General features: G+C 40.4%; 2 protein-coding genes across 2 annotated transcripts; one reads left to right on the forward strand and one right to left on the reverse strand.

Moving 5' to 3' along the window:
- The first annotated feature begins 12,536 nt into the window (after window positions 1–12,536).
- On the forward strand, window positions 12,537–21,341 carry cers4a (ceramide synthase 4a). The gene is made up of 11 exons (XM_088393530.1): window positions 12,537–12,681; window positions 13,147–13,317; window positions 15,541–15,658; window positions 16,972–17,090; window positions 17,194–17,251; window positions 17,421–17,471; window positions 18,637–18,729; window positions 19,097–19,225; window positions 19,487–19,593; window positions 19,682–19,838; window positions 19,934–21,341. The coding sequence occupies exons 2-11, from the start codon at window positions 13,148–13,150 to the stop codon at window positions 20,123–20,125; spliced, it is 1,194 nt and encodes a 397-aa protein (XP_088249656.1). The 5' UTR covers window positions 12,537–12,681; window position 13,147; the 3' UTR covers window positions 20,126–21,341.
- Window positions 20,025–23,234, reverse strand: LOC148388421 (kelch-like protein 23). The gene is made up of 3 exons (XM_088393528.1): window positions 22,299–23,234; window positions 21,773–22,184; window positions 20,025–21,701 (listed from the first exon to the last, which is right to left on the reverse strand). Exons 1-3 carry the CDS (start codon window positions 23,221–23,223, stop codon window positions 21,398–21,400), a joined length of 1,641 nt encoding a protein of 546 aa, XP_088249654.1. The 5' UTR covers window positions 23,224–23,234; the 3' UTR covers window positions 20,025–21,397.
- Window positions 23,235–23,253: the final 19 nt, after the last annotated feature.

Consider the following 23,253-nt stretch of genomic DNA (forward strand, 5'->3'; position numbering starts at 1 on the left):
GTTGACATTCACAGACTGTCAAGCTGTTGAGAAGGTTGATTTATACATTTCTGTATCCATGTGCAGAAAGGTTTATATATTTAGAACCTGGAATTTTGCTATGAAAACTTTCCACTGCAAACACTCTTCCATTTGTGCCCGGGAACACCACGTGACTTCCTGATTGGCTATTGCTTTGTTTCAGAGAATTCCTAAATTATTGCATATTTTGTGGTAAAATGTGTCTTTGAGTATATACAACGATCTGGTTTTTTACACTATTAACTGCATGTTGCATTTTTGTAGTCATGCTGACAGGCGAGAGACCACCAGAGCCTTGTGGAGATTTCCAGAATGTTTTTGGCCCATCAAGGGATAAAAGCTTACTGCCAAATTCACTTCCACCAAAGTTTCTCAGCAGGAGAAGATTAATGACCAGGATTAGTCATACTGTACTGCTTGCCCAGTGGGGTGAACCAGTGCATATGTAGGTCACATTAGCCCAAAAACCATGCAGGTGAAGAAAAAAAGGCAAATCAGTGAATGCAAATGGGAATTGATGATTACTGTTTGTTTCAAAGTACTTAAACCTAATCTGGTTTATTTTTCGTGAGACACCTGCCAAGTGATTTTAGGTGAGAGGCACGGTACACCCCTGGACTGGTCGCCAGCCAGTCCAAAGACAAATAAGCATTCATACTCTAATTCACATCTGTGGACAATAAAGAATCTTCAATTGACCTATCGTGCATGTTTTGAAATGTGGCGGGGGGGGCATGAGTATACAAGAAAACCCACCCAAGAATAGTGAGAAAACAAAAAGGCCCAAAGATCCCACACCCAAACCACTAAACACAAAAGCGTCATTCCAACCACTCAGTCACGACACATCACGCAATCGAGGGGTTGCCAGACATGGGTACAGTTAATCAATTAAATGAAGGTTTCGCCTTTTCTTTGATTTTTGAAGCATTCCATGCTGAGATTTATTGTGATTTCTTTTACAAGTCTTCCATTTTGTGATCATGCATTTTATATTTCCAAGGTCTCAGCATAGTTAACAAGGTGGAGTCAATGTATTTGTTTTTCATGGAAGCTTTTCCTGAATAAATAGTTTATCCTAAAATCATGGAATATTTAAACATCATCATATGAAGTCAGCACATTGCGATTTTAAGTCATGCTTATCCAGTCACACTATTTGCGGTCATTCCTACTTTTCACATTGCGATTATAAATGATGCTAACTCTTAGCTTATCCGGTCACACAATTTTTTACCTACTTTTTAGTGAGCAAAATTATTAAGACCAATTTTTTTAATATTTGTTGGCCTGTGACTTCACCAGACTGTTCTTTGTTTGAAATGCTGTTCCAGGTCAACCTCTTTCAGTTTTTGTTTGTTTCTGGCGACTTCTCCCTTCAGTGTTGATTTGATTGTACTGTTTGGAGGAAGTTATCGAATTTAGTCTGATTATCGTTGTGTGTGTGTGCTCCTTTAGTGACTGTAGTGTTACCCTACACATTTGTTTTCAAAGGTAAAGTTGGAAAAGACCTTTTTGAAGGGTGAAGCATTCGAAACATGAGTCACCTTTGCTTTACACCCTCAGTCACCATCATGTCATCGTCATTACATTTTATTGTCCTGCCTATGTCTACTGTTTTTATCTCCCATGCCTCTGTATTTCTTTCCATTATTTGCGCAAAGCACAGACATTTGTTGCCTCACCAAACCCGTTCACCAACGCTTGGCTCCGTCAAGAACGGACGGGCTTCGTGCAGCTGTGGAGTCTTGGTGATGCAGTAAGACTGGAATGCAGAACTTCAAAGTAGAACGAGAGCGCAGACAAAGAATGGCGGGGTTCGGGGGGCGGGCGGATGCGAATATGTGATCTCATAAAACAGTGCGCAAACACATGCATTGGTACGTCGAAGTCCCCTGGCTGCTTTGTGGCGAAGAGATGCTCATGCACGTAATGTGCTTCCCCAGTGACATTGTAAATTTGACCACAGGGAAGTGATGGAGGCTCATGAGTCCGACATGACCCAAGATTGAGATGAGCCCGTAGTGGAAAAATTTCTGGAGCAGATTTTTTTTTTACTTAAGTAAGCCTTGTTGCTTAAAAAGAGAAAGAGGTCGAAAGCGGTCAGATGAGAAATAAGGCAAAAAAAAGTGATGTAGCGAGATGCCAAGAGAGCGGAAAGAATCCACCGAGTGCTTGCTAACAGTTTGAGGGCCTAATGGCTTTCAGATGTGCCTTTTTTTTTTCTTTTTTGACATTTTCAAAGGCGCATAAAACATTCCCGCAAAGGGGAATCCAAACAACGGCTGGAATTGACGGTGTGAACATTTAACAAGGAAATGTTGCTCATGTTAAGAGCCTTAAGTATTTGACATTAACGGGTTTGTTTCAGTATTTGAAAATCTTTTATTTCTTGGGTTCTGTAGACTTTGATGTCTTTCTTTTGGGGCGAGCTGGGTGCAACCGAGCTGGGTGGGGGTGGTGCTCTCCCCTATTTCCTGTCCAGACCTTGGGGGTGCTGGGACTTGGAAGGGGTGAGGTCATCTTTTGCTCCATATGTAAAGTTGACTCAAGAGAGAGCGAGAGAGATTTTGCCACATGCATATCACATCTGTCTGACAGCAGATAAGCTTTAACAGGCATTTTGTATTATATTAAAGTGGTGTTGGACTTTTAATGTAGTCCCACAATATCTGCTTGCAAATCCCTTGCCTACTTTCACACAATATATTTCGACACTTCAACTCGGATTATTTTTTTCAATCAATGTTGAAATTTTTTAATTTAACTTCCTAATTGGTAAATTTCTATTCACTTGGAATACATTTATTTAAACTTTAACACAGAACCAGACATTTAAAATAAAAACTTAAATACAAACATTTTACTCACAATAAATGGATGTCTGTTTTTTTATCGGAAGTCCTAATTTACTTGACCACCAGTTTTAATTAAATTATTTAGTTATCCTTTCAAGTGACACTTTCAAGTAAGAGCATTTATATTTATTTTTAATTATGGGTTCAAAGTCAAATTCTTTTAAACTTGATCATCAATAAGAGTTTAAATGTCAGTTTAAAATTTGCCTTTGAATAAATATTTGATTGATTGATTGATTGATTGATTGATTGATTGATTGATTGATTGATTGATTGATTGATTCTTTCACTCATTCATTATTCTGTAGTTTTTTTTTCTCAGTCTCGGACATTTCCTCGCAATCCATTTCAGTACATGGCAGTCAAAGCCAAACTAAACAACAGCTGATTCCCTTGAAGCAATCGGAAATTAAAAGCATCCCAAACCATTTTGTGATGTCTACCTCACTTCGTCTGACATCAATGACAATGCATTTTTGTGCATGTGTGTGTGTGAGAGAGAGTTGGAAAAGTCACAAAAAGATTTTATGAGTATTAAAAGTCTAGTAAAGCAGGTGCACTTGGGACAAATGGAAGAACAGGATGTGCGGCGGACAGATACCCCGCTGCCTAGCCTGATCCGCTCGTGGTGATCATTACAGGTTCGGATAACAGATGCTGAGATCTTCAGAACATCTTCTTAACCTACCTGCCTATCGGCATTCCAGTCACCTTTTTATGTCTCTCTTTGACCCCTCCCACTCACACCTCTGTATTTGAGATGGCAGCTGTTCTCATAGGAAATAGGAAGCAGGAAAAAATTTGGGAGTTTTGTCTTCTCAAGCAAAGCTGTGATTTTGTGAAGCAATTAAACACAAACGAAAAAAACAAATCCAAAAAGCTGCTTAATTCTCGCTAGCTCAGTGATGGGAAACTGGATTTACTTCTTGCTATCCACACAAACAGATCCTGTTGTTCCTTGCAACTGTCTACGACACATTTGTTTAGGGTCAAACATCGAATGGCGTAAGGTTCGCATGTGCCCGGAGGCGTTCAGCAATGGACCACCCAAGAGTCTTAGACAAAACAAAAAAGGGAAGGCGTTTTGTCTGGAGCGGGACATATGTAGTGTCAAGAGTGGAGATCTAAAAGACTTGATGAGTCAATTTTCACACTCTGAATTGCTAATATACACAAATACTTCTTTGTACACAAACCACACACAATGCTGCGCGATAATAGTTTAGAATAATAAGTTTATAATCATAGCTCATTTACTCAAGCTATGTGATAGCGGCAAAGCTCCTGGTAATAAATTTTGATGACAAATGAGAGAAGGCCTCACACGTCGAATTGGACTTTGGTGTCAATTTTAACACAGTGATGAACAAATGGCCTGAGCACGATCACAAGCACTGACCAACTTAATTTCTTACATTTGTTCCATGATTTATATTTTTGTCGTATTGTCATGTTTACTCTAATCTGAACCGTTCCTGATGTTGTACACGGCAGAGTTGAGTGACATTATTGGCGGCATTAAAAAGCTAGATGAAAGTACGTGTGTGTGTTTGGGGGAAAGGAAATATTGTTTAACAGAAAGCTGGTGCTGTAGAAGTCCAGCTGTGGGGCGTGCCACCAAGACCCGAATGAGTCAATATTTGTTATTGTGCTTTGAGTGTCTTCTTTGATAGCTCGCATGAACTCCTCAGGCGTCCTCTGAGGTCACCCAGATGCCACATCATCATCTTTAAGATCTTTGCCCTCACACCCTAAATATAACGTCATCTCGGTCATGCATTTATCGGGACTTCCTCTGAAGTGGCTTTAAAACGAAATGTCTTAGCAGTGATGACTTTTATGGTTCTACTGGGGAAACCTTTCTGTCACGTTGTCTTCGGCATCTGCTGCTTGTTGGAGGCTGGCATGTAACTGTGAACATCCCCCGCGCTGTTTGTTGTGTTTCACTCAATTGTTCTTCTCAATTCTGCGTCAGTGAATAAAGTCAAGCGGAGGAACTGTGAGAAATATGAAGCAGACCCGAATAAAACATAAAAGAAGACTAGCCGCCTCTTTTCATTCAACACTCACTCAAGGCTGACATTTTCTTTGTGACTAAGCGTGATTTTACTCCCAAAAGAGGAATCTCAACATAGTTCAACATAAAACATTGTATGGGAATTGGATAAACTTCTCTGTAATCAGACAACTGGCCTCAGGAATGCAACTCCCACTGTCAGTTTCCACTCCAGCCGTCTGTCTTTGTTACGGTCATTCCAAAATGCTCGTCATGTGATTTACAGCTGCAGGCTCTGCTGATGTAGGGCAAATTCCTCAGCGGCATCAGTCAACTTTCATATCCACACACTGGGAGCTGGAAGAAATGGGTGGTTGATGATTAGATTCTGCAATTAGGATGAAGCTGGCATTGATCAGATGCTATAAGGAGAAAAAAAAAAGCTGAGTAAGCGAATGTATTTGAAGTATCAATTATGTGGTTTGGATGTTGATGCCTGTCTTAGACAAGACTTGAGCTATGTTCACATTCTGAAGCCAGGCTCTGGTTGTACCACTCAAGCAGAACATTGCCAAAACAGGAAGCTTTTGCAACCCCACCCTCTTGCGAACATATATTATAACGCGTAGCGGGAAACACAATATAATGGTACATTCCCAGCTGTCAATGCTAGTGACAGATAAGGCCGCAGTGACCATTGCAATCGCGAGCGGCCATTATGTAGCGTGTTGGCAGCACGTGAAATAATGCCACAGATTTGAGAGGTTCGCCATCATCAGACAGAGAGGTGAGGCTTAATGTCTGAACGCCAGGTGGAAGATCTGCTCATAGTCTTTCATTTAGGCACATTTTGCTGAACATTCCCCAACAAGTCAGTGCGATCATTTGTAAAAATATACTCCTTCAACCCGCCCTTTCCCTTGCCGAGCCAAAGAGTCAGCCAAATATGATGCAGTCCGAGATTAGACTCTAATGGCGGCACGATAATGATAATCATTACTTGAAATGACGATGACAGATGGTGATGGTGCACGTAATTCGATGATGTCAGACAAAGACAATGACAAGATTTGGTGGTGGTCAGAGGAGTTAGGTGGAGGGGGCACGCGTTTCCACCTGTAAAGCGACCCGACACACAGCTGGGATGAAGGAGAACCGCAGACGGGCTCATTGAAGGGTAGCGCTATGGATGAGCTTTAATTTGGTCTTTTTATTTATCTATCACTGGTATGTCTGTAGCTTTGTTCTCTGTGAAGACAAGATGCAGAACATGTGGAAAAACTTTCCAAAACCCTTTGAAATGCTGGCATGAGCAACTTTGGCTGCTCCCTCTTGTAAATATCTAATCAGAGTCATTCATTTCCTGTCCTGAGGTTCGACTCTATCAGTCTGATTAAGGGTGCATTAATAAGAATATGGAAGTATCTCATGTTGATGACTTCATAGATCACATTGAATTGTGTGTTTTAATAAAAAAAAATTACAATGAAGCATGAGAATAATGATTTTTATACCCGTGAAAAATTCACTGTGTTCTCATCGGCATTCAGTTGGGACTTGTATGAAAAGTTGGCCAAAATAACCAAAACTGACACGCTGGTGGGGTATGTTAATAATAAAAAAGTGCTAGAGGAGGGGCCGCAGGGGCACTGGTCCTCCCCACCTGCAATATTCTTCAACCCTTCCCCTCTAGATGCCAGGACAGACAGGGGTAGTTTTTTTTTTTTTTTGTCAATAGTTCTTTTAGAATTAATCAATCTATGAATATTTCATTATTTTAAAATCTTTACTGGCATTTTTGGGAGAATTTTTTGGGTTTATTGATTTTCCTGGTTGGTTGGTTGGTTGGTTGGTTGGTTGGTTGGTTGGTTGGTTGGTTGGTTGGTTGGTTGGTTGGTTGGTTGGTTGGTTGGTTGGTTGGTTGGTTGGTTGGTTGGTTGGTTGGTGGCTGCCTGGCCGGTCGGCCAGTTAGTTAGTTAGTTAGTTAGTTAGTTAGTTAGTTAGTTAGTTAGTTAGTTAGTTAGTTAGTTAGTTAGTTAGTTAGTTAGTTAGTTGCAATCAAGCTGGCAATCGAGCAAATGCCAGTTGATCCACGTGAAATCTACTTTACTTTTTACCATATGACCTCAGTCTTCAAATACTTTCAGGGTGAAGCCATGAGATATTTCATAGCTCCCGCCTGACTTGAAGTTTACCCAGGTTGTAAACATGTGCATGAGAGAGGCTTAGTTGCTGACTTGATAATCAAAAGTCTTCACTTGCAGTATAACAGTGTTTGCATTTTCTGCTCCCCTACCAAGGATGAGAATTTGCCTTTGACCAAGTACACAAACACATGTCTACCGCCACACAATGTGAGCGGACCTCACAGCTGGTTGTTGCATGAGGCAACTTCTTTTGTTGCTTCCCCAGCAGGAATCTATCTAACAACTATTATTATCTTGGCGCACCTAAAAAAAAATACCTCCAGGAAATAACTTTTGCAGTTGTCGGTAGGGAAAACATGTGGGGCTTGCAGGAATTCAATGGAAAATGAAAGTGAATGCATGCAAGGAAGCTAATTAAAACCATATTTTGCAATAGTCTGCTACATATTTTTATAATATTGGATGGAATACATTTTGAATTTAGTTCAACTGTAAATTAAGTTAAATGTGTACCTCTGGATAAGAATCAAATATGTCCTGTTATTACTCCAGTGTGGCTTCTCATCATGCATCAACATCTGGCGCCCCCTACTGCTAGAAATTGATATAGTTATACCCAGAAAGAAGGCCAAAGGAAGAGCGACCCAGTTACTCCGACAAGCAACATTTTTACTGTACGCCTCCAGTTATTGTGAAAGCCTGATCTTGGATATTGTGTGTGTTAAGAAGAGGGGGGACTGTTGTCTTAACTTAGAGCTGGAGAGTTCACCGACTCCTACTTGAGGGTCTGCAGGAGCGTTGATGCCAAGCACAACAGACAAAAGAAAGAGGAATAACAGCAAAGCCGGCGGAAGAGTGCAGAGGAATGAAGAAGAGGGGAAAAGAAGGCGCATCCACGTGAGGGCTTGCCAAGTTTTGGCAGCTGCTAGGAGCCCAGAAAGCACCTGGCAGAGTGAGGAAGAGGATGCCGAGAAGCATCACAGGGAAGATGGGGGTCAACAACTCCATGCTTGCAAGGTTATAATGAGAAAACCAGGTACAGGAAAAGCATTGTGTGTCAGTTAAAAATACACTGCATGTACAAAAAAAAAAACTGGATTTAAATAGGCCAATATATATGGAAACACATTTGTGGGTGTAAAGAAGACTTTGAGTGAGTTGAGTTTTGTCAGGGAAAAAAAAATGCACAAATGATTTATTGCAATGGAAAATTTAATGTTTTTAAGAGTCTTGATTGACACTAATCTAAAGTGATGGGCATTTTAGGGTAAGAAGAGAGATGGAGGTGATGCAGTTATGTTTAGTGCCGACAAATTGTGTCAGTGTTCTAATCTGCACTTGCTTCAGTTGGTCTACAGTTCTCCATGTTCCCTAAAAATGAGGCCATCTGGCTGACTGAATCTACAAAATGAGCAGGTTTTTCCATGAATGTTTTTTTTTTCTCTCCCCGCTTCTCTGACGAGGGGAGCGCATTCCAAGATGACAATAGCTGCATTCATGAGGCTCAAATAGTGAAAGAATGCTTTGGAAAGCATGAGACATCATTTTCACACATGGCTTGACCACCTCAAAGTCCAAATTTGGACACCATTGAAACCTTTCCAATGTCTATGGGAAGGCTTTACAAAGTGGTCCGATTCTCTCACCATCGAGACAAGAGCCACCCGTTCGTTTTCGAGAATTAATTTGTTTTATTCCTCAGCAGCAGCTCAGGAGCTGGAGGACACCACCCCTGTGTAGTCAGCCAGCTGCTTTCCTGAACTTATTTCCCACCTCCCTGGCCATGTTGTTATTGGCAGAGTGGAGCAGACAACCGCAAACTAGGGGCCTCCATGCTCGCTGGTGCCGTAGGGGCCATGGGTTGCGAGTGGATGGACAGTACATGCCATCACTCAAAATGAAATATTGAGGCCGTTCCATAGCTTGCCATGACATGTGAGTGCTAACACTTCTAGAGTTCTCCTCTAGCACCACCTTGAGGCACCTTGAGGAACATGTCATCTTCTTGGTAGCAACAAATATATGTCACAATCAGAGATGAGAAATCCAGGTAAAGAAAGTAAAATGACCGCCACAGATGTTGCCACTCAAGCAGGTGAAGGAGCATGTGCAGTTTACCTGCTGGTTAAGCATTTGTTCCTAAAGCTAAACTGGACCAGTTCTGGACCAGGGTTTCCCATCTCTAGGCAAAATTAATGGAATCATCTAGGGAGCTTTCTGCATTTTGATGGTTGGGTGAACAGTAAGTAGCCTGTTGTTTTGTTTTTGTTGGGTTTTTTTTTTCCAGCACTGTAAACAAAGTGTAAAACCACATGAAAATAGCAAAACAGGAAGGATTCAACAAAGAATGTACGAGGTGAAGGTACAGAAATACATTTTTACAGGCCCTATTTTTGCATGAACTTTGCACTTGGGTGGAGTTTTCTTTCTTTTGGTATTTTTATAAATAGGTGCGGTTAGAAAGGGGCATCTGCTCTATTGTGGGAGTGAGCACAGCCAACTTGTTTCATGGCCAACGGCTTATTGTGACTGCTTTGGGTCCATTATGATGTCATTTGCTTTTATTTTGCATAGGGTTGGGCGTGTCTTCCTGTCTTTCAGCATATGAACTCTGGTTGCTGTGTCACTGGGTGATTTTTGGTCAGATTTTTGCATATGGGGATTTTGCCACTTTGACATTTAAAGCAACTACCTGCAACAGAAAATTGCAACACCCTAAATGTCTTTTAAGATACAACATTTTGAAGCTCCACATAATGTATTCCATTACTTTTTTTTTAATTGAAGCACAAACAACATGGTGTCAAGGAAGAAGTAGATTGCCGAGGGCACTGTAGCTTTAATACAAGGAGGAAACGGCAATGTTATTCTGTATGCAGCAGGTCTAAAATACAAACAAAAATGTGCAGATTTTGTGTCTATGTACAAACAACTTTTGCTGAACATATAATTGCGATTCAAGCTAGCAAAAGCAATGGCCTTGTAGGATATCTGCTTTAAAAAGAAAACTTATTTGGCTTTACAGCACTTACACACATTTTTTTGGAGACTGGCTGTCTAGCAGGAAACAAACTCACTTGACTGTCTCAACAATTATTCAGCACTTACTTAGGCAACACACACCCTCATGCCCGTCAAAGTCAGAGTTAACCTCAAGGGCAATCTTTTGAATAAGCTATTACACAGAAGTGGGGCATTCACTGATTTATGGATGTGGAAATGTATTGATTCTATGCTGATTGCCAATCATTAACGTCATCATTATTATAGCTTATAAATTCCTTTTAAATTGTGCCAGAAAGTGCTGGATAGTCTATTTTAACCTAAAAAAAAAGTACTTTATTGAGAACACAATAAAGTCAAAGTCAAAGTCAAAGTCAAAGTCAGCTTTATTGTCAATTTCTCCACATGCCAAAGACACACAAAGAAACCGAAATTTCGTTCCCCCCTATCAATAAAGCATTTATCTAATTTCATAAATCACACAAAGGTACTTTGTTCAATATGTATTCATTTTATCTCACGATATGGCAGCGCATATCTAAGTGATTGCAGTGTATGCACCGTGCCAGCTTCTACGAAGTGACCTGCTTTTATTCCAGACAGCCCACATTCCTTCTCTGGCGTTATTAGCGCAACACACAGTGTCACTGTTTTCTTTTCGTCTTGGGAATTAATGATCTTGCCTGAAATTAGGCTGGTTACATATTGAAAATGCCGTATTCATTTAAGTAATTTTCAACAGTAGTTATGCGTTACTTTAGGGTTCGTATGAAGATTATCTGAGAAAATCCCGAGAATGCTCTTTTTAGCTGCATTAAATCTCCTTAATTGCTTACGAGACCTGTCACATTCTCACAATTTTGAGAATTCCCACCTGCTACCGCAAAGAAATCATTCCATCTCTCTTATCATTCTGCATGTGGCATGTGTTGCGTTTGTCTGAAGGTTCACACGTCAAGATATAGACAAGCCTCACTTTGGTGGGGGGGGGATTTTTGAGTTCAAGTCAACAATTTGTAAATAAGACAGGGAGTACCCTGGGAAGTGTTGATCCCCTCTGTTTGGTAGACTCACACACATCTACAGTTACTCTGACTGACTATGTTTCTCGGGCACTTTGACTGGGTTCAAGATGGTAGCAGTCACAATGATGCCCGGGCGAAGAATAGACAGGTGCGTCTCAATAAATTAGAACAGTGATTCCCAAAGTGTGGTAAGGGTATCACAGGTGTTTAGAATGGCTCCCTCTAGTGGTACGCGAGGAATCACCAAAATACTAAATGTATAGTTCAGTTGTGTTTAGCTTTTAAGTACAATATATTTTCATTTAGTATTTTACAACTTTTTTTATTTTCAAACATATATTGGGTGTTCCAATATCATAGAAAAGTTAATTTATTTCAGTAGTTCGATTCAAAAAAATGGAACTCATACTACTGTATGTTGACTTACAGCACAGAATGAAATGTTTTTGTTTCATCATTATTATAGGTTATTGCAAACACCCAAGAAAATCATCATCTCAAGAGTATAAGACAAGAAAAAATATTTTTAATCAGAAATTAGGTAGCAACTGGCTTTCGGAAAAGTATTTTCACATTTGTGTGTCTTAATAAAATCTTACTTCAAACTTTGGGTGCACATTTAATTAAGGTTTTATGATGGAAATTCTTTATGAGCTCGGGGTATTTTTTGTGCATTTATGTTTTAATCACACTATATTTAGGATTCCAGAACTAAATTTGTACTAAATTGTGTCACACAGTGTTCACAAGAATGAACAAAAATAGCAGATAGTGTATATCCTGTTTTGTGGTTATGTTGCTGTATAGGAAGGAAAAGGTTTGTATCGCTTATCTACATTCTGAGCAGAATGTTCCTCTGTTTTTTTTCTACTGTTAGAGTATGACTGGTATGAAAAGCAGCATCATGTGAGCACAGTTTGAAATCTTATCGGTCTAACCCCAAACTGATGAAGGATATCAATGTCAGTTAAATACCTGAACATGTGCAGTTTTAAAGTGACAGACAAATATTATGGTAGTCCAATGGTAAATATCACTGAGGCAAATCATGAAATAAATTGCTTGGATGTCTGTCAGGAACAATTTGGGATTATATTTTCAGTTGTCAAGCATTGCTAACTGTATTGGTTTATAATGGCATTCCATTCTGGCGCCAACGTGACCCAAATGTTTATGCAAGAATGTCAATAATGTACCTAATGCATTTTCATTTTTTATTGCATGCGTTTACACGTACTTTGTGAAGTCATAATTACGGTGATGAAGCACAATAAGTCTATAAAAAGAAAAGTATAATGTAATCAAATGAGAAACCTCAAGTATAAATGACATGCTGGGACTGGAAAAAGTAAAGAAACCACCCCCTTTATATTTAAACTCTTAATGTCAATCATTTAAAACTGAGCATTGTTATTCTTGTTTTTTTTTTTTTTTGCGACCATTATGTTACCTCTTATCTCCTCCTCCAGTGGCTGAATTGTATTTCCCGACGACGCCCCCACCCCTCCCAACGACGTGACGCTGTTGACGTTTTAGCTCCGCCCCTGGCTGGAGCAAGCCGCGTCTGAAGGCTCCTCCTGTGTCAATTTGACGCTCTGCGCTTGTCATCTTCCTCACAGCAGCGCGAGCAGGTGAGAAATTTTGCGTTTTATCGTTAGCTTTTCAATGCATTTCACAAAATACGCATGATCGTTTTAAAATAACAAAACGAAAGAAGCAAAAAGGCGTGATTGTTTACATGGCTGTGTGTGTGGTTGTGTGTGCGTGCGTCGTACCTGTGTGGGTGGGTGGGGGCGAATCTGATTTTTTTCTCGCGTTCTTGACATTTTTCATAATTAATATTGCATGTGATGTCGTTTCAATACAATATAATTGGTGTGTGTGATATGGGGGATGTATAGTGGGGCTTCCCTGCATCATCAACGCGTCAATCAATCAATGTGACTGTCAGAATCTATGACAACTCAACTCACCAGCATGTGCGTGCCTTCATTTTTTGTTTTTTGCGAAAGACTAATGCTGAGTGTGATGTAAGCAGATTAAGCATATGATCGACATCTGTTTAAACGGGGTCACATGTCATTTCCCTCCTCCAGGATGGAAGCCCTGCTAAATGAGTGGCTGTGGCAGGACAGGTACTGGCTGCCCCCTGGCATCCACTGGCAGGACATGGATACGAGTGAAGGTCACTATCCGAAACCCAGAGATCTCGTCTACACCTTGCCGGTGGCCTTTGCTTTCATAGCCTTGAGATATGTTTTTGAGAGGTGAGTGCTTGGATTTGACTTTTTTTTTTTCAGCACAGTCCAATCTGCAGACATTCCTACATATGCACCTGTTAGTTAGCTTTGGGTTAGCATCTTCATAATTGCAAAGTTGATACATGTTAAGGTTTATGGGAATAGCTCACACACCCACAAAAAAAATTATTGACGATGCGCCATGATCAATGTAAAGGCAAATTGTTTGATGCAGCTCTTTTATTGGACCCCATTAGATGCGGTGTTGCGGTCGCTAGGTGTATAATTATGGGGGTGTCGAGTTCTTCCTTCCTCTTGTGCCCGTCACGCTGGCTGGTTTGCTGCATTAGAGTGAGAGTGGTTCGGGGGGTGTTCTTCAGACGTGTAGGGGGGTAGGCTTAACATCGTGAGTAGACACTTTTAGCTGCTGACTGCATGTTCTGCTCTAAAAGCATCTGACCATATGAAACATAAAGTGGGTGCAGTGTTACTAAGTCAGTAAAAGCTGAGGTTGTGGGTTTTTTTTCTTCTGCAGATGCTTAAATCAATCGTGGCTAATTGTTCTGTGCTGATCCACCGCAAGCTTATATCCCCAGTTGTGCTAATTACACAATTCCCAGTGGAGCAAGAAACAACAAAGGCAGACAATGCCGTGGTGATGACAAGAGGGAATTGATGACATAATGAACCTTGAGAAAATTCTATACTTTTCAATCCCTGTGTTTACATAGTAGGGCTTGTAAAGGTGATGATTTTTTTAGGGAACTGAAACATTTAGCTTGCGAGTCATTCAGCAAAATATTAAAAAAAAAAAAAAAAGCTTTTGAAAGAGGATTACAATTGACAATGACGACCGTTCTCAGCGGCATGTCAAATATTTCTAGTTTGTGCCATTTCGCTGCTAAGCTAAGTGTTTAACAAGCAAGGGAAATAACAGATGGATCATTTTAAGGTCTCAAATGCGCTCTCAGCGTCATTACTACTGTTGTGCGAGAATTATAGACTATTAAATAGAAGATCCGGAGTCACCATGACGACGGCGGAGAAGCTATTCTCTGATTCTTCTGGCTGCATAGAGAGGCTGAAATCTGCTTAGAGACATCATCTATGATGATGATAAAATGTTGGGAATAAAAGCAAAATACAATTTCATTTATGTACAAATCAGGTTGTAAATGTAGATCATTGCATGTTGTAGTGTTTTTAGGTCCGCACAACTGTGTAACAAAGCACATGCAGTCTAATTGGGGGGTATTTTCTTTTGGTATTTTTATAGACTTAATAGAAAATATAATAGAAAGGGTCGTTTGCGCCATAGTGGGGGTGAAAATAGGCCAATGGAAGAGATTCCTCCCATTACCTTTAAATTCAGAAGCAGAAACAAACTAGCTGGAGTCTATGCTCAAAAAAGTTTACGAGGAACTGCAAGCCGGTGGATGATATATAGTTGACCAAGGTGATCTGCACCTCTACATCTATTTTCAAAGTACAGTGGTTCAGGAAAAGGTTACGGCGCACACTCGACTGGTTCGGCTGGCTGACAGCTTGTCAACAATAAGTCATCAGTGACAGAAAGCTAGCGTAGTGACGTGACGATCAACAGATATGAAGCCTGTTTGACATGCTTTATCTCAGAGAGCATTTTATCGACCTTAACACTGAGCATTAGTACAATCCCTCGTTTACTCCAGATTGTCATGTGCCCATTTTGTATTGGCATGTATCAGACACCAAGGCCTAATTCTAACAATTTAGGGATTAAATTGTATTTATTTATTCCACATCTGTCTTCATAGTGTTTGCAGTGCCTCAGTAGATGTATGCTGATAATTAGCATGATGGGTGAATATAATAAACTTAAGTTAGTTTTTTTTATGTGTGTGTGTGGTGGTGGGATCGCCCGGCCTTTTCCCGACCTCTTGATCCCGTCTGCTTGTTTCAGGATGATTACTTCGGAGATAGTGTTACACGCACGGGACGTAATCAAGAGCTCTTGTGAATACAACAACATTGTTCTTTTTCTTCCACGTCACCGTGCGGGACATACGCATGCGGATCAAGTGTCGACTTGATGCCGTATCAGCAAAGACAAAGTCACAATGTGTCGCAAGGGAGCAACATAATGGCCGATCGGGTTGCCGCTACAAGTTACAAGTTGATGTGGTGTCGCGTTGAACAGCCGTTGATGGCTTTAATATTGAATGTGGTTGAGTAATTTATCCCCTTGGATTCTCTTTCTGTCTTCAACAGGGTTGTGGCTGTCCCCTTAAGTAAACATTTAGGTGTGAAGGACAGGATTAGGATTCGAGCCGCCCCTATTGCAAAACTGGAGAACTTCTACAAACAGAACAACCGTCAGCCGTCACAAGTACGTGATTCTTTTTTGTTTGTTTGATTCAGATAGCGAGCTCGTGCAAAAGGGCAAAGGCAGCTGAACGGGATGCTCCGATTGACTTTTACGCTCTAAATTGGATTCTCGGAAAGGTCACGGTGGGAATTAATTTGGTGGTGTGTTTTACTTAGCGCTGCTGCATCATAATAGCCTTGGAGGTTCCTTGCTTCACCAACTCTAGAAAATGGTTTGTGAGCATTTTGTCTATGGACATTGATTTCCATGACCAGGCCTCAGCCATGCCATGGAAAACGCCTACGTCCTGAGATATCATCTGCAAATATCCACTTTCACCTCAAAGCAATTAAATTCCATGTGAAGCTCATTTTGCCATTCATACAACAAAATGAATCATGGCTTCCTGCGAGGATGCCAACTTTTTGTTCAATATTTCACAATTAGTATCTAAATAGTAAATTGAGATCATCATTATTTTTGTATCCATAATTTATGTGATATTTTTCTTTGGTGGTAAGAATTAAGAAACACTGAATTAAAGAATGTAATCAATATTAATATACTAAATTCATAATAGAAATACTTTAAGTATGTCCACTGTCTTGTTTATACAGATAAAAAAAATTTGACCTGATGGAAAATGATCAATTGGATAAACATGCTAAGCACTTCTATATATTATTCTAAAGCTATCTATTGTTTTTTTTAAATATTCCATGTGAGGCGAGATTGTGTAACAACTGGCGGTTGCACTGCAACCTTTTTTTGATGACTACTTGGCACCTGTTTCACAACAAGGAACTGTCTGAAAAGGTTCCCGTGAGACGAGCCATGATGACTGACGTGCCGCCACAGCAGTGCAATAACTCCTAGAATGATTTTGGTGGACTTACAGAACATAAAGCCTAAAAAACATCAGGAAACAAACACAGTTTAAAAAAAAAAACTTTACAGAACTGTTAATTACTGTAAAATTGGCGTCGTTAAACCGAGACTATTTTTTCCCTCATCATCGGTGAACAGACAAGTTTTAGACAGGTTCATCATACCTTGGCCCTCATCTTTAGTTTCGTTTGATGTTTTGTCATCAGCGTACATGTGTAGACAAGTTGGGTTTTGCACTCATCAAATTTGTTTGTGCGCACTTTAGTCGCATGCTTGCAAATACAGGAAACCACAGCAGGTTGAATAAACACCATGAGCTAATTTGCATTTCTTTAAAAAAAAACATGGCGACTGAAATGTCAGCAAGCAAGATTGGACAAATGCTTCCTCTTACGCAGAGAGAGCCTGCAGCGGTTGTTTGAATGCTATCTTTGTCTTTCCCTTAGAATGAATTGGCGAGCCTGGGAAAGCTTTGTGGACTTTCCCAGTCAAAAATCCAAAGCTGGTTCAGGCACAGAAGAAACCAGGACCGACCCACCAACACTAAGAAGTTCTGCGAGGCCTCGTGAGTCTCAAACAAACTATTATGTGCAAAAACCGCCACAAGGCAAAATCATAACAATTCTGACAATGTCTGAAAACTTCAGTTAACTTTTCATGTGTTGCAGTTGGCGCTTTGTCTTCTACCTCGCAGCGTTCGCAGCAGGGCTTGGTTCTTTGCTCCATGTAAGTCTATTTTTCATCATCATTCAAAATAAACACGATGTTACTTGTTCATTTTAATATGGTCTAATTCATGTGATTTCCACTTAGCTAACATAATTAATATACAGTATTGTTGAACTGTATTAAAACTGATGTCAAGACTAAGGTCATGTTTTTCATGATCTTCCAGGCTCCATGGTTTTGGGATCCCAGAGAGTGTTGGCAGGGTTTTCCTAAGCAGGTAAGAAAGTAAAGTGAGATTATGAAACAGATTTCCCTGCATTTTATTATTTCCCCTAGTCCTCCCTTTTAGGTTTTTTTTTTTTATGTGATTTATTTTTTCTATGAATTTTGATGGACTGCTTTGACTCAGAACAGGATTGTGAATGCAGAAAATGGATGGCCATTTTTAAAAATAGTATTACCACTTTTGTATGAACCCAATACTTCAGTAAAATACTATTATCTAAAAGGAAAAAAAATTTTTTTGAGTATGTATTACTTGGTTTGAAGTATCTGACATTTTGTCAAATTTAATTTACTAAAGTATTGGAAGTATAGAATATAATCATGGGAAAAGTGTTGTGTCAAATTTATTTACATTTTATTTTATCTATATAGTTTGCGTAGTAGTGAAAAGTGTTATGTTAAATTAATTTTATTTTATATAAATGGTTTACGAAGTACTATAGTTGAAGATGCGTGTTGGTGCATACGCCGAGTTAGCTTCACTATTACGTGAGGTTGACATCTGTTATCCTCAAGCCGAGCAGAACGACAGAGAGGAAGAGACAGACACGCACGCACACACATAAACAGTGCACCCATATAAATACTTGCTAAATACCTGCCTATCATTTTCATGACCTCTTGTATCGGTATCCGAATTGCATCAGTGCTGGCAGGACTATTCTTCTGCCTTATTTTGTAGTAATGAGTCATCAGAGTTCATTTTATTCAGTAGTGAAAGCAATGAATAGGACAAAGTCAAGCACATTATGTGATAATTGTATTTAAGCAGTGATGTCAATGAACATGTCACAAATTTTCAAAACCACCGCCCACCTACTCAGGCTAGCACTACTTTGGAAAGCTATTAGTAACTCGGATGACAGTTAGGCATGCCTGCAAGTCAGCATTCCTTTTACAAAGCCAAACTTTCCTTTAGGGTTCTTAGCCTCAAACTGACAAAAACAATAGTTCCTAGCTGAATGGTGTGTTGCTATGTTCCCGCTCATATCGTTGCCGCTTTTCCTTTCCGGGGTTCTGTGGGCTTCCTTTCATTGTCTTGAGTGCTGCACAGCTTGCAAGAGGTGTTTTCATTCCAAGGCTCTTTTGGAGATTTAAGAGCAGGTTGGAATGTAGCATATATCACACACATGATAACATTTAATTGGCTTTTTCAGGTTGTCACCAGTGCCCATAGCTGGTATTACACCTTTGAAATGGGCTTCTATCTCTCCCTCCTTCTCTGTGTCTCTGTGGACGTGAAACGAAAAGTAAGTGGATATACTAGATATAATTACACGCTCTAATTGTACACATACTTAGTCAAAGTAGCAAAAAACACTTGGCACTTCTTGTACTACAAATGTTGATTATGCATCAATTATATGGTTACATCACAAGTGTTAATATTTAATTCCTCCATCCAATAAATCATTAAAGTTTGGGTTTGATGGGAAATTTAAATACTTTTTGGTCTCATTTATATACCACAAAAAGATAAATGTTTACATTTTTTTGACAATTTTTTACATCTGCTGTAAATATGTCATTTAATATTCTAAGATGGATAATACCGGAGTGGCATCTGTGTAAATCTTCCACATGCTGCATAATCTTTTCAATATGCATGTGCTTCAGGATTTCAAGGAGCAGGTCATTCATCACATCGCCACCATATTTCTCATCGGTTTCTCCTACTGCGCCAACTACGTGAGGATCGGCACGCTCGTGATGCTGGTGCACGACTCGTCTGACTTCCTGCTCGAGGTACAACTTCCGTTTATTTGTTTTTTAAAGGAGGCACATGAATGAGGCTTGTTTTGATTGGCTATGCATTATCTTTTCTAAATATAACTCTATCGGTGATGTTACCTAACTAAATGTCTGATTTGACAGTATACAAAAAAACTGAAAGGTTCGTAATACTAAACTACTAATAGATTTTTTGTTTCAGTAACCTTTTTCACAACAAGTGTTTTATACTAATCACAAAAAGGGTGATACATTTTTTATTTTTTTATTTTTTAGTCGGCCAAGATGCTTCACTACGCTAAGTGGACAAAAACATGTGACTCGCTGTTTGTCGTCTTTTCTCTGGTCTTCCTGATTACACGGCTGGTAGTGTTTCCTTGCAGGTAGGTCGGCGTCGTGTTACTTTGTTTTTGGAGTACGGCGCTGCCTTGGGACTGAGTTGCCATTATGCAAAACGGTTTGTTTTCCCAGAATCATCCATACAACATTGGTGTTATCACTTGAATTCTTCGAGCCCTTTTTTGGTTATTACTTCTTCAACGCTCTCCTGTTAGTGCTGCAAGCGCTGCACATCTTCTGGGCCTACCTTATCGTGCGGATGATCTTCAAATTTATGTTCAAGGGAAAGGTGAGACCGTGTTTTGTTAAGTTTGTGTGTATTCATTACCATATCAATTTGTAATGATTATAAATGAACAATAATTGCTCAATTTTTGTTTACAGGTGGAGCGGGATGAGCGTAGTGATGAGGAGAGCGAGGTGGATGAGGAAGAGGAACCTGAGGAAGATGAGAGCAACTGGGAGCAGAGGAAGGGTGCCATCAACTCCAAGCTGGCGTCGCTAGCGAACAACTGTGTGCTCAATAACCTGACCAACCAGAGGAATCTCAACAGCAGATTACCCAAAGCCAGATAGAGTCCGGAGTTTGGCATTATGGACAAATGTACCTTACAACGGTCCATTGATGATTTCACATCACCGTCAGCCTGCGTTTTGCTTTTCGTCATTCGACAAAAAGAGGTAGCACAAAAAAAAAAAAAAAAGCACAAATGATTGTAAATCTAAACACCCAGCGTCACTTTGGAAGGAAACGCAATCACTCGTCGTGTCACCGTTCATTTTATATTTATGATGTTTTTTGTCAATGTTTTATACATGAGATATTTTAATTGATCTGTTACAATGGTGTTTCCCAACCTTTATTGAGCCAAGGCTTTCCATTTTTATAGTACAGATATCTTGCACACACCGCCAAAAAAAATGCCACAAAAGGTCTGAATACTGAAATATAATCCCGTCTTAATTGATTTACTCTGTGTGAAATCTGGGCCTGTTAAATTGAACACAAAGTTGATACACTCGAAGGAAGCCATGATTTAATCTAGTGTATGGATGGCTACAGGTTTATCGTACTTTCTGGGAAATTTGTTATTTAACTGCTCCAGCAACTTTTTTGTTCATATGCAACGACATTAAGGAGAAAAACTATTCTTCCAATAATGCAACTTTTATTTCCAGGGTGACTCTACTTTGTACAAATGTGTTGCAAGAACATCATGTGACAAGGTATAAACTTTTTTTTTTGTGACAGCAAGTGATCGGGTGACGCCCCAAAATATCACAACAGAAATCTAACGCCCCCTGGCGGATGATGAAGAACATATCCTTGTATATATTCCCTCCCAATGTCAAAATATTGACATTCCTTTTAAGAGTACATAATCCTATTAGTTTTGCTGTTACTTTAAAAATCATATGACATTTTTTGTTGTGATTTTCTGTACAGCACTTTTGGTTTATGCCTTAGCCTTCCTGTTTTTACACTACCCTAGGATTAACTTTACAAACTGTGACTGGAAGTGAATCCAGCTGATCATTGTATGTACACTAATGGGCATTACTGAAAATCTACAGAGGTAAACATCTGGACTCAAAATAGTTGATCAAATACCATCATAAGTATGAATTTGTGGTTACCAGCAGTATAGAACAGAGAACCCAAGTGTGATTGATCATCATGGTAAACAACAATATGGAGCACTTAAAGGGCTGAACCATGATTCATTCTATGCCATAGAATCTATGGTCATATTTCTTTTTCATTAAAAGTGGCTAGAAACCTCCCTGCAAAGATTTCTATCATGTTTTCAAATGTCATGGATATTTCATTGCTTTCATTACTCACATTCATGTTAGCACTTTAATTGTGACACACCCTCTGAGTGGAACAGGACATGGTATGGAATTCTCCACTTTGATGCAAGTGTCCACATAAGGGTCAAACAAAACCATATTGGGGAGTGCTTTGTTACACTTTTTCTCACACAACAGGAAGATCTGGCCATTAGCTGTGCTGCAGCCGCAGAAGAACTTTTTCTCCAGCGATTCCTCCTGCACAACAGTCCACTCATCCGTCTCCACGTCAAAACGCAACGCTTGCCCTCCGAACAGATAGATGGCGCCGTTGAGTTCAGTGGCAACCAGGTCATATCTAAGGAATGGTGCAGATTATCCCCCAATGGATTATTGATGGAAAGACCAAGCCTAAAAAAATGGACTCACCGTGGAAAGGGGGAATAAGAGACGACATCCCAGTGGTTCCTCCTGGTGTCGTACCGTTGTATTCCACCAAACGCTTCTCCATTTTCATCCAGGCCACACGCAACATAGATACACTGGCCCAGAGTGGCTACGGCTGCCCTTTCCACCGCCCGGTCCATGTGGCTGACGCTTTCCCAAGCCTCGTCTGACTCAAGAATCAGTCTTTCAACATCAGCCACCAGCCCTTCATCCATGCTGCCCCCCAAGACATACAGAGTGGAATCCAGCGCAATGGAGCAGTGGCTGTGCCTGGACTTCTGTAAAGCAGGGCCATCCAACCACCGCTGGTTCCTACAGTCGTATCTTCTGACCCAGTCCACGCTGAACCAGAGCACGTCACGGAAGTAGCCACCTGTCACAACAACACTGTCTCCTACATATAATGAGGAAATACATCAAAATGTCAGATCTCTCTGAAAGATTATTTTCGGGCAGTCACTATCGAATATTTTTAAAATAGGTCATCAATATTGCAACCGACCATTACCTACTGCTGCTACTGAGTATTGTGTAAGGTTCTTCCTCTGCAGTGGTGCACAGTTTTGCCATCTTCCAGTGAGTGGCTGAAACTGATAGGACGCCTGCTGTTCCTGATCATGAGGTCCTCCCACTACAAAAAGAGTTTCTTTGGTCCTTTGCAGGGACCTCCCCATTAACCAGGAAATTGGGAAATGTTCATTCAGCATGCAGATGAGTTTCGCTCTCGGGTCAGAACTGTTTGTCATTGTGTCCAAAAGTTTAGAGATGAATGTCAATGATAGAGACTCGGGCCTCACCAGCTCAATGAGCTCCAGGAAGTGTTCCTCTCTTTTTTTATCAAATGACACCCAGCGTAGGGCCGCCTCTAGTGCCAAATCCTCTCTATGGATGGCAAGGTCATCGCTGGCGAGGAGGTGTGCCACGGTCTCCTTAGGCAAAAACAGGAAGTCCTCTTCAGAGACAACATCAGAGAAGTGTGTGAGGGCAACCTGCCTTGCTGCATTGAAGAGTTGAGCACAGCCTCGTTGCCAAGCATAAGCCATCATTCCCAAACAATTGCAGAGGTGGAGCTCACGTTCAAGGAACTTGCAGCACAGCAGCTTGGCTTGCTCCAGCTGGAGGAAATCCGCAGTCTCAAGGATCCCCAAAACATTTTCCCTGTCCAGAGTGAGAATGGAAGTCTGGCTATGGTGCATTAACACCTTGAAATACTGCAAGCGGAGTCCTCTGAGCTCTATTTTCCTTTTCGTGCTTTCAATACCGCAGCCAAAGAAGAGAGCCCGGAAGTATGGGCTATGAAGTGCAAGCTGACGACGGTTGACGTAAAATGACTCTTCATCCACTTGAAGCATGACATCAGGCTGTAAAATGGAGTCATCTTCTTCCTGTTGGTTTGTCCACTCGGACAGAACGCTGTTTTTTCTGCAGGCCATATCACAACAAACAGCGGAGCCTAATGACCT

The sequence above is a fragment of the Syngnathus floridae genome, chromosome 13, assembly GCF_059516105.1.
Source record: "Syngnathus floridae isolate MCC-2025c chromosome 13, RoL_Sflo_1.0, whole genome shotgun sequence".
Lineage (NCBI taxonomy): Eukaryota > Metazoa > Chordata > Actinopteri > Syngnathiformes > Syngnathidae > Syngnathus > Syngnathus floridae.

Excerpts from the sequence above, each read along its gene's own strand:
- LOC148388421 (XM_088393528.1), bottom strand. The coding sequence starts at position 23,223 with ATGGCCTGCAGAAAAAACAGCGTTCTGTCCGAGTGGACAAACCAACAG. Across the intron at positions 22,185-22,298 it reads ATACTCAGTAGCAGCAGTAG|GAGACAGTGTTGTTGTGACA; the intron begins GTAATGGTCGGT and ends CATTATATGTAG. Across the intron at positions 21,702-21,772 it reads TCTTATTCCCCCTTTCCACG|ATATGACCTGGTTGCCACTG; the intron begins GTGAGTCCATTT and ends ACCATTCCTTAG.
- cers4a (XM_088393530.1), top strand. The coding sequence starts at position 13,148 with ATGGAAGCCCTGCTAAATGAGTGGCTGTGGCAGGACAGGTACTGGCTG. Across the intron at positions 17,252-17,420 it reads GGCTTGGTTCTTTGCTCCAT|GCTCCATGGTTTTGGGATCC; the intron begins GTAAGTCTATTT and ends ATGATCTTCCAG. Across the intron at positions 19,226-19,486 it reads CGTCTGACTTCCTGCTCGAG|TCGGCCAAGATGCTTCACTA; the intron begins GTACAACTTCCG and ends TTTATTTTTTAG.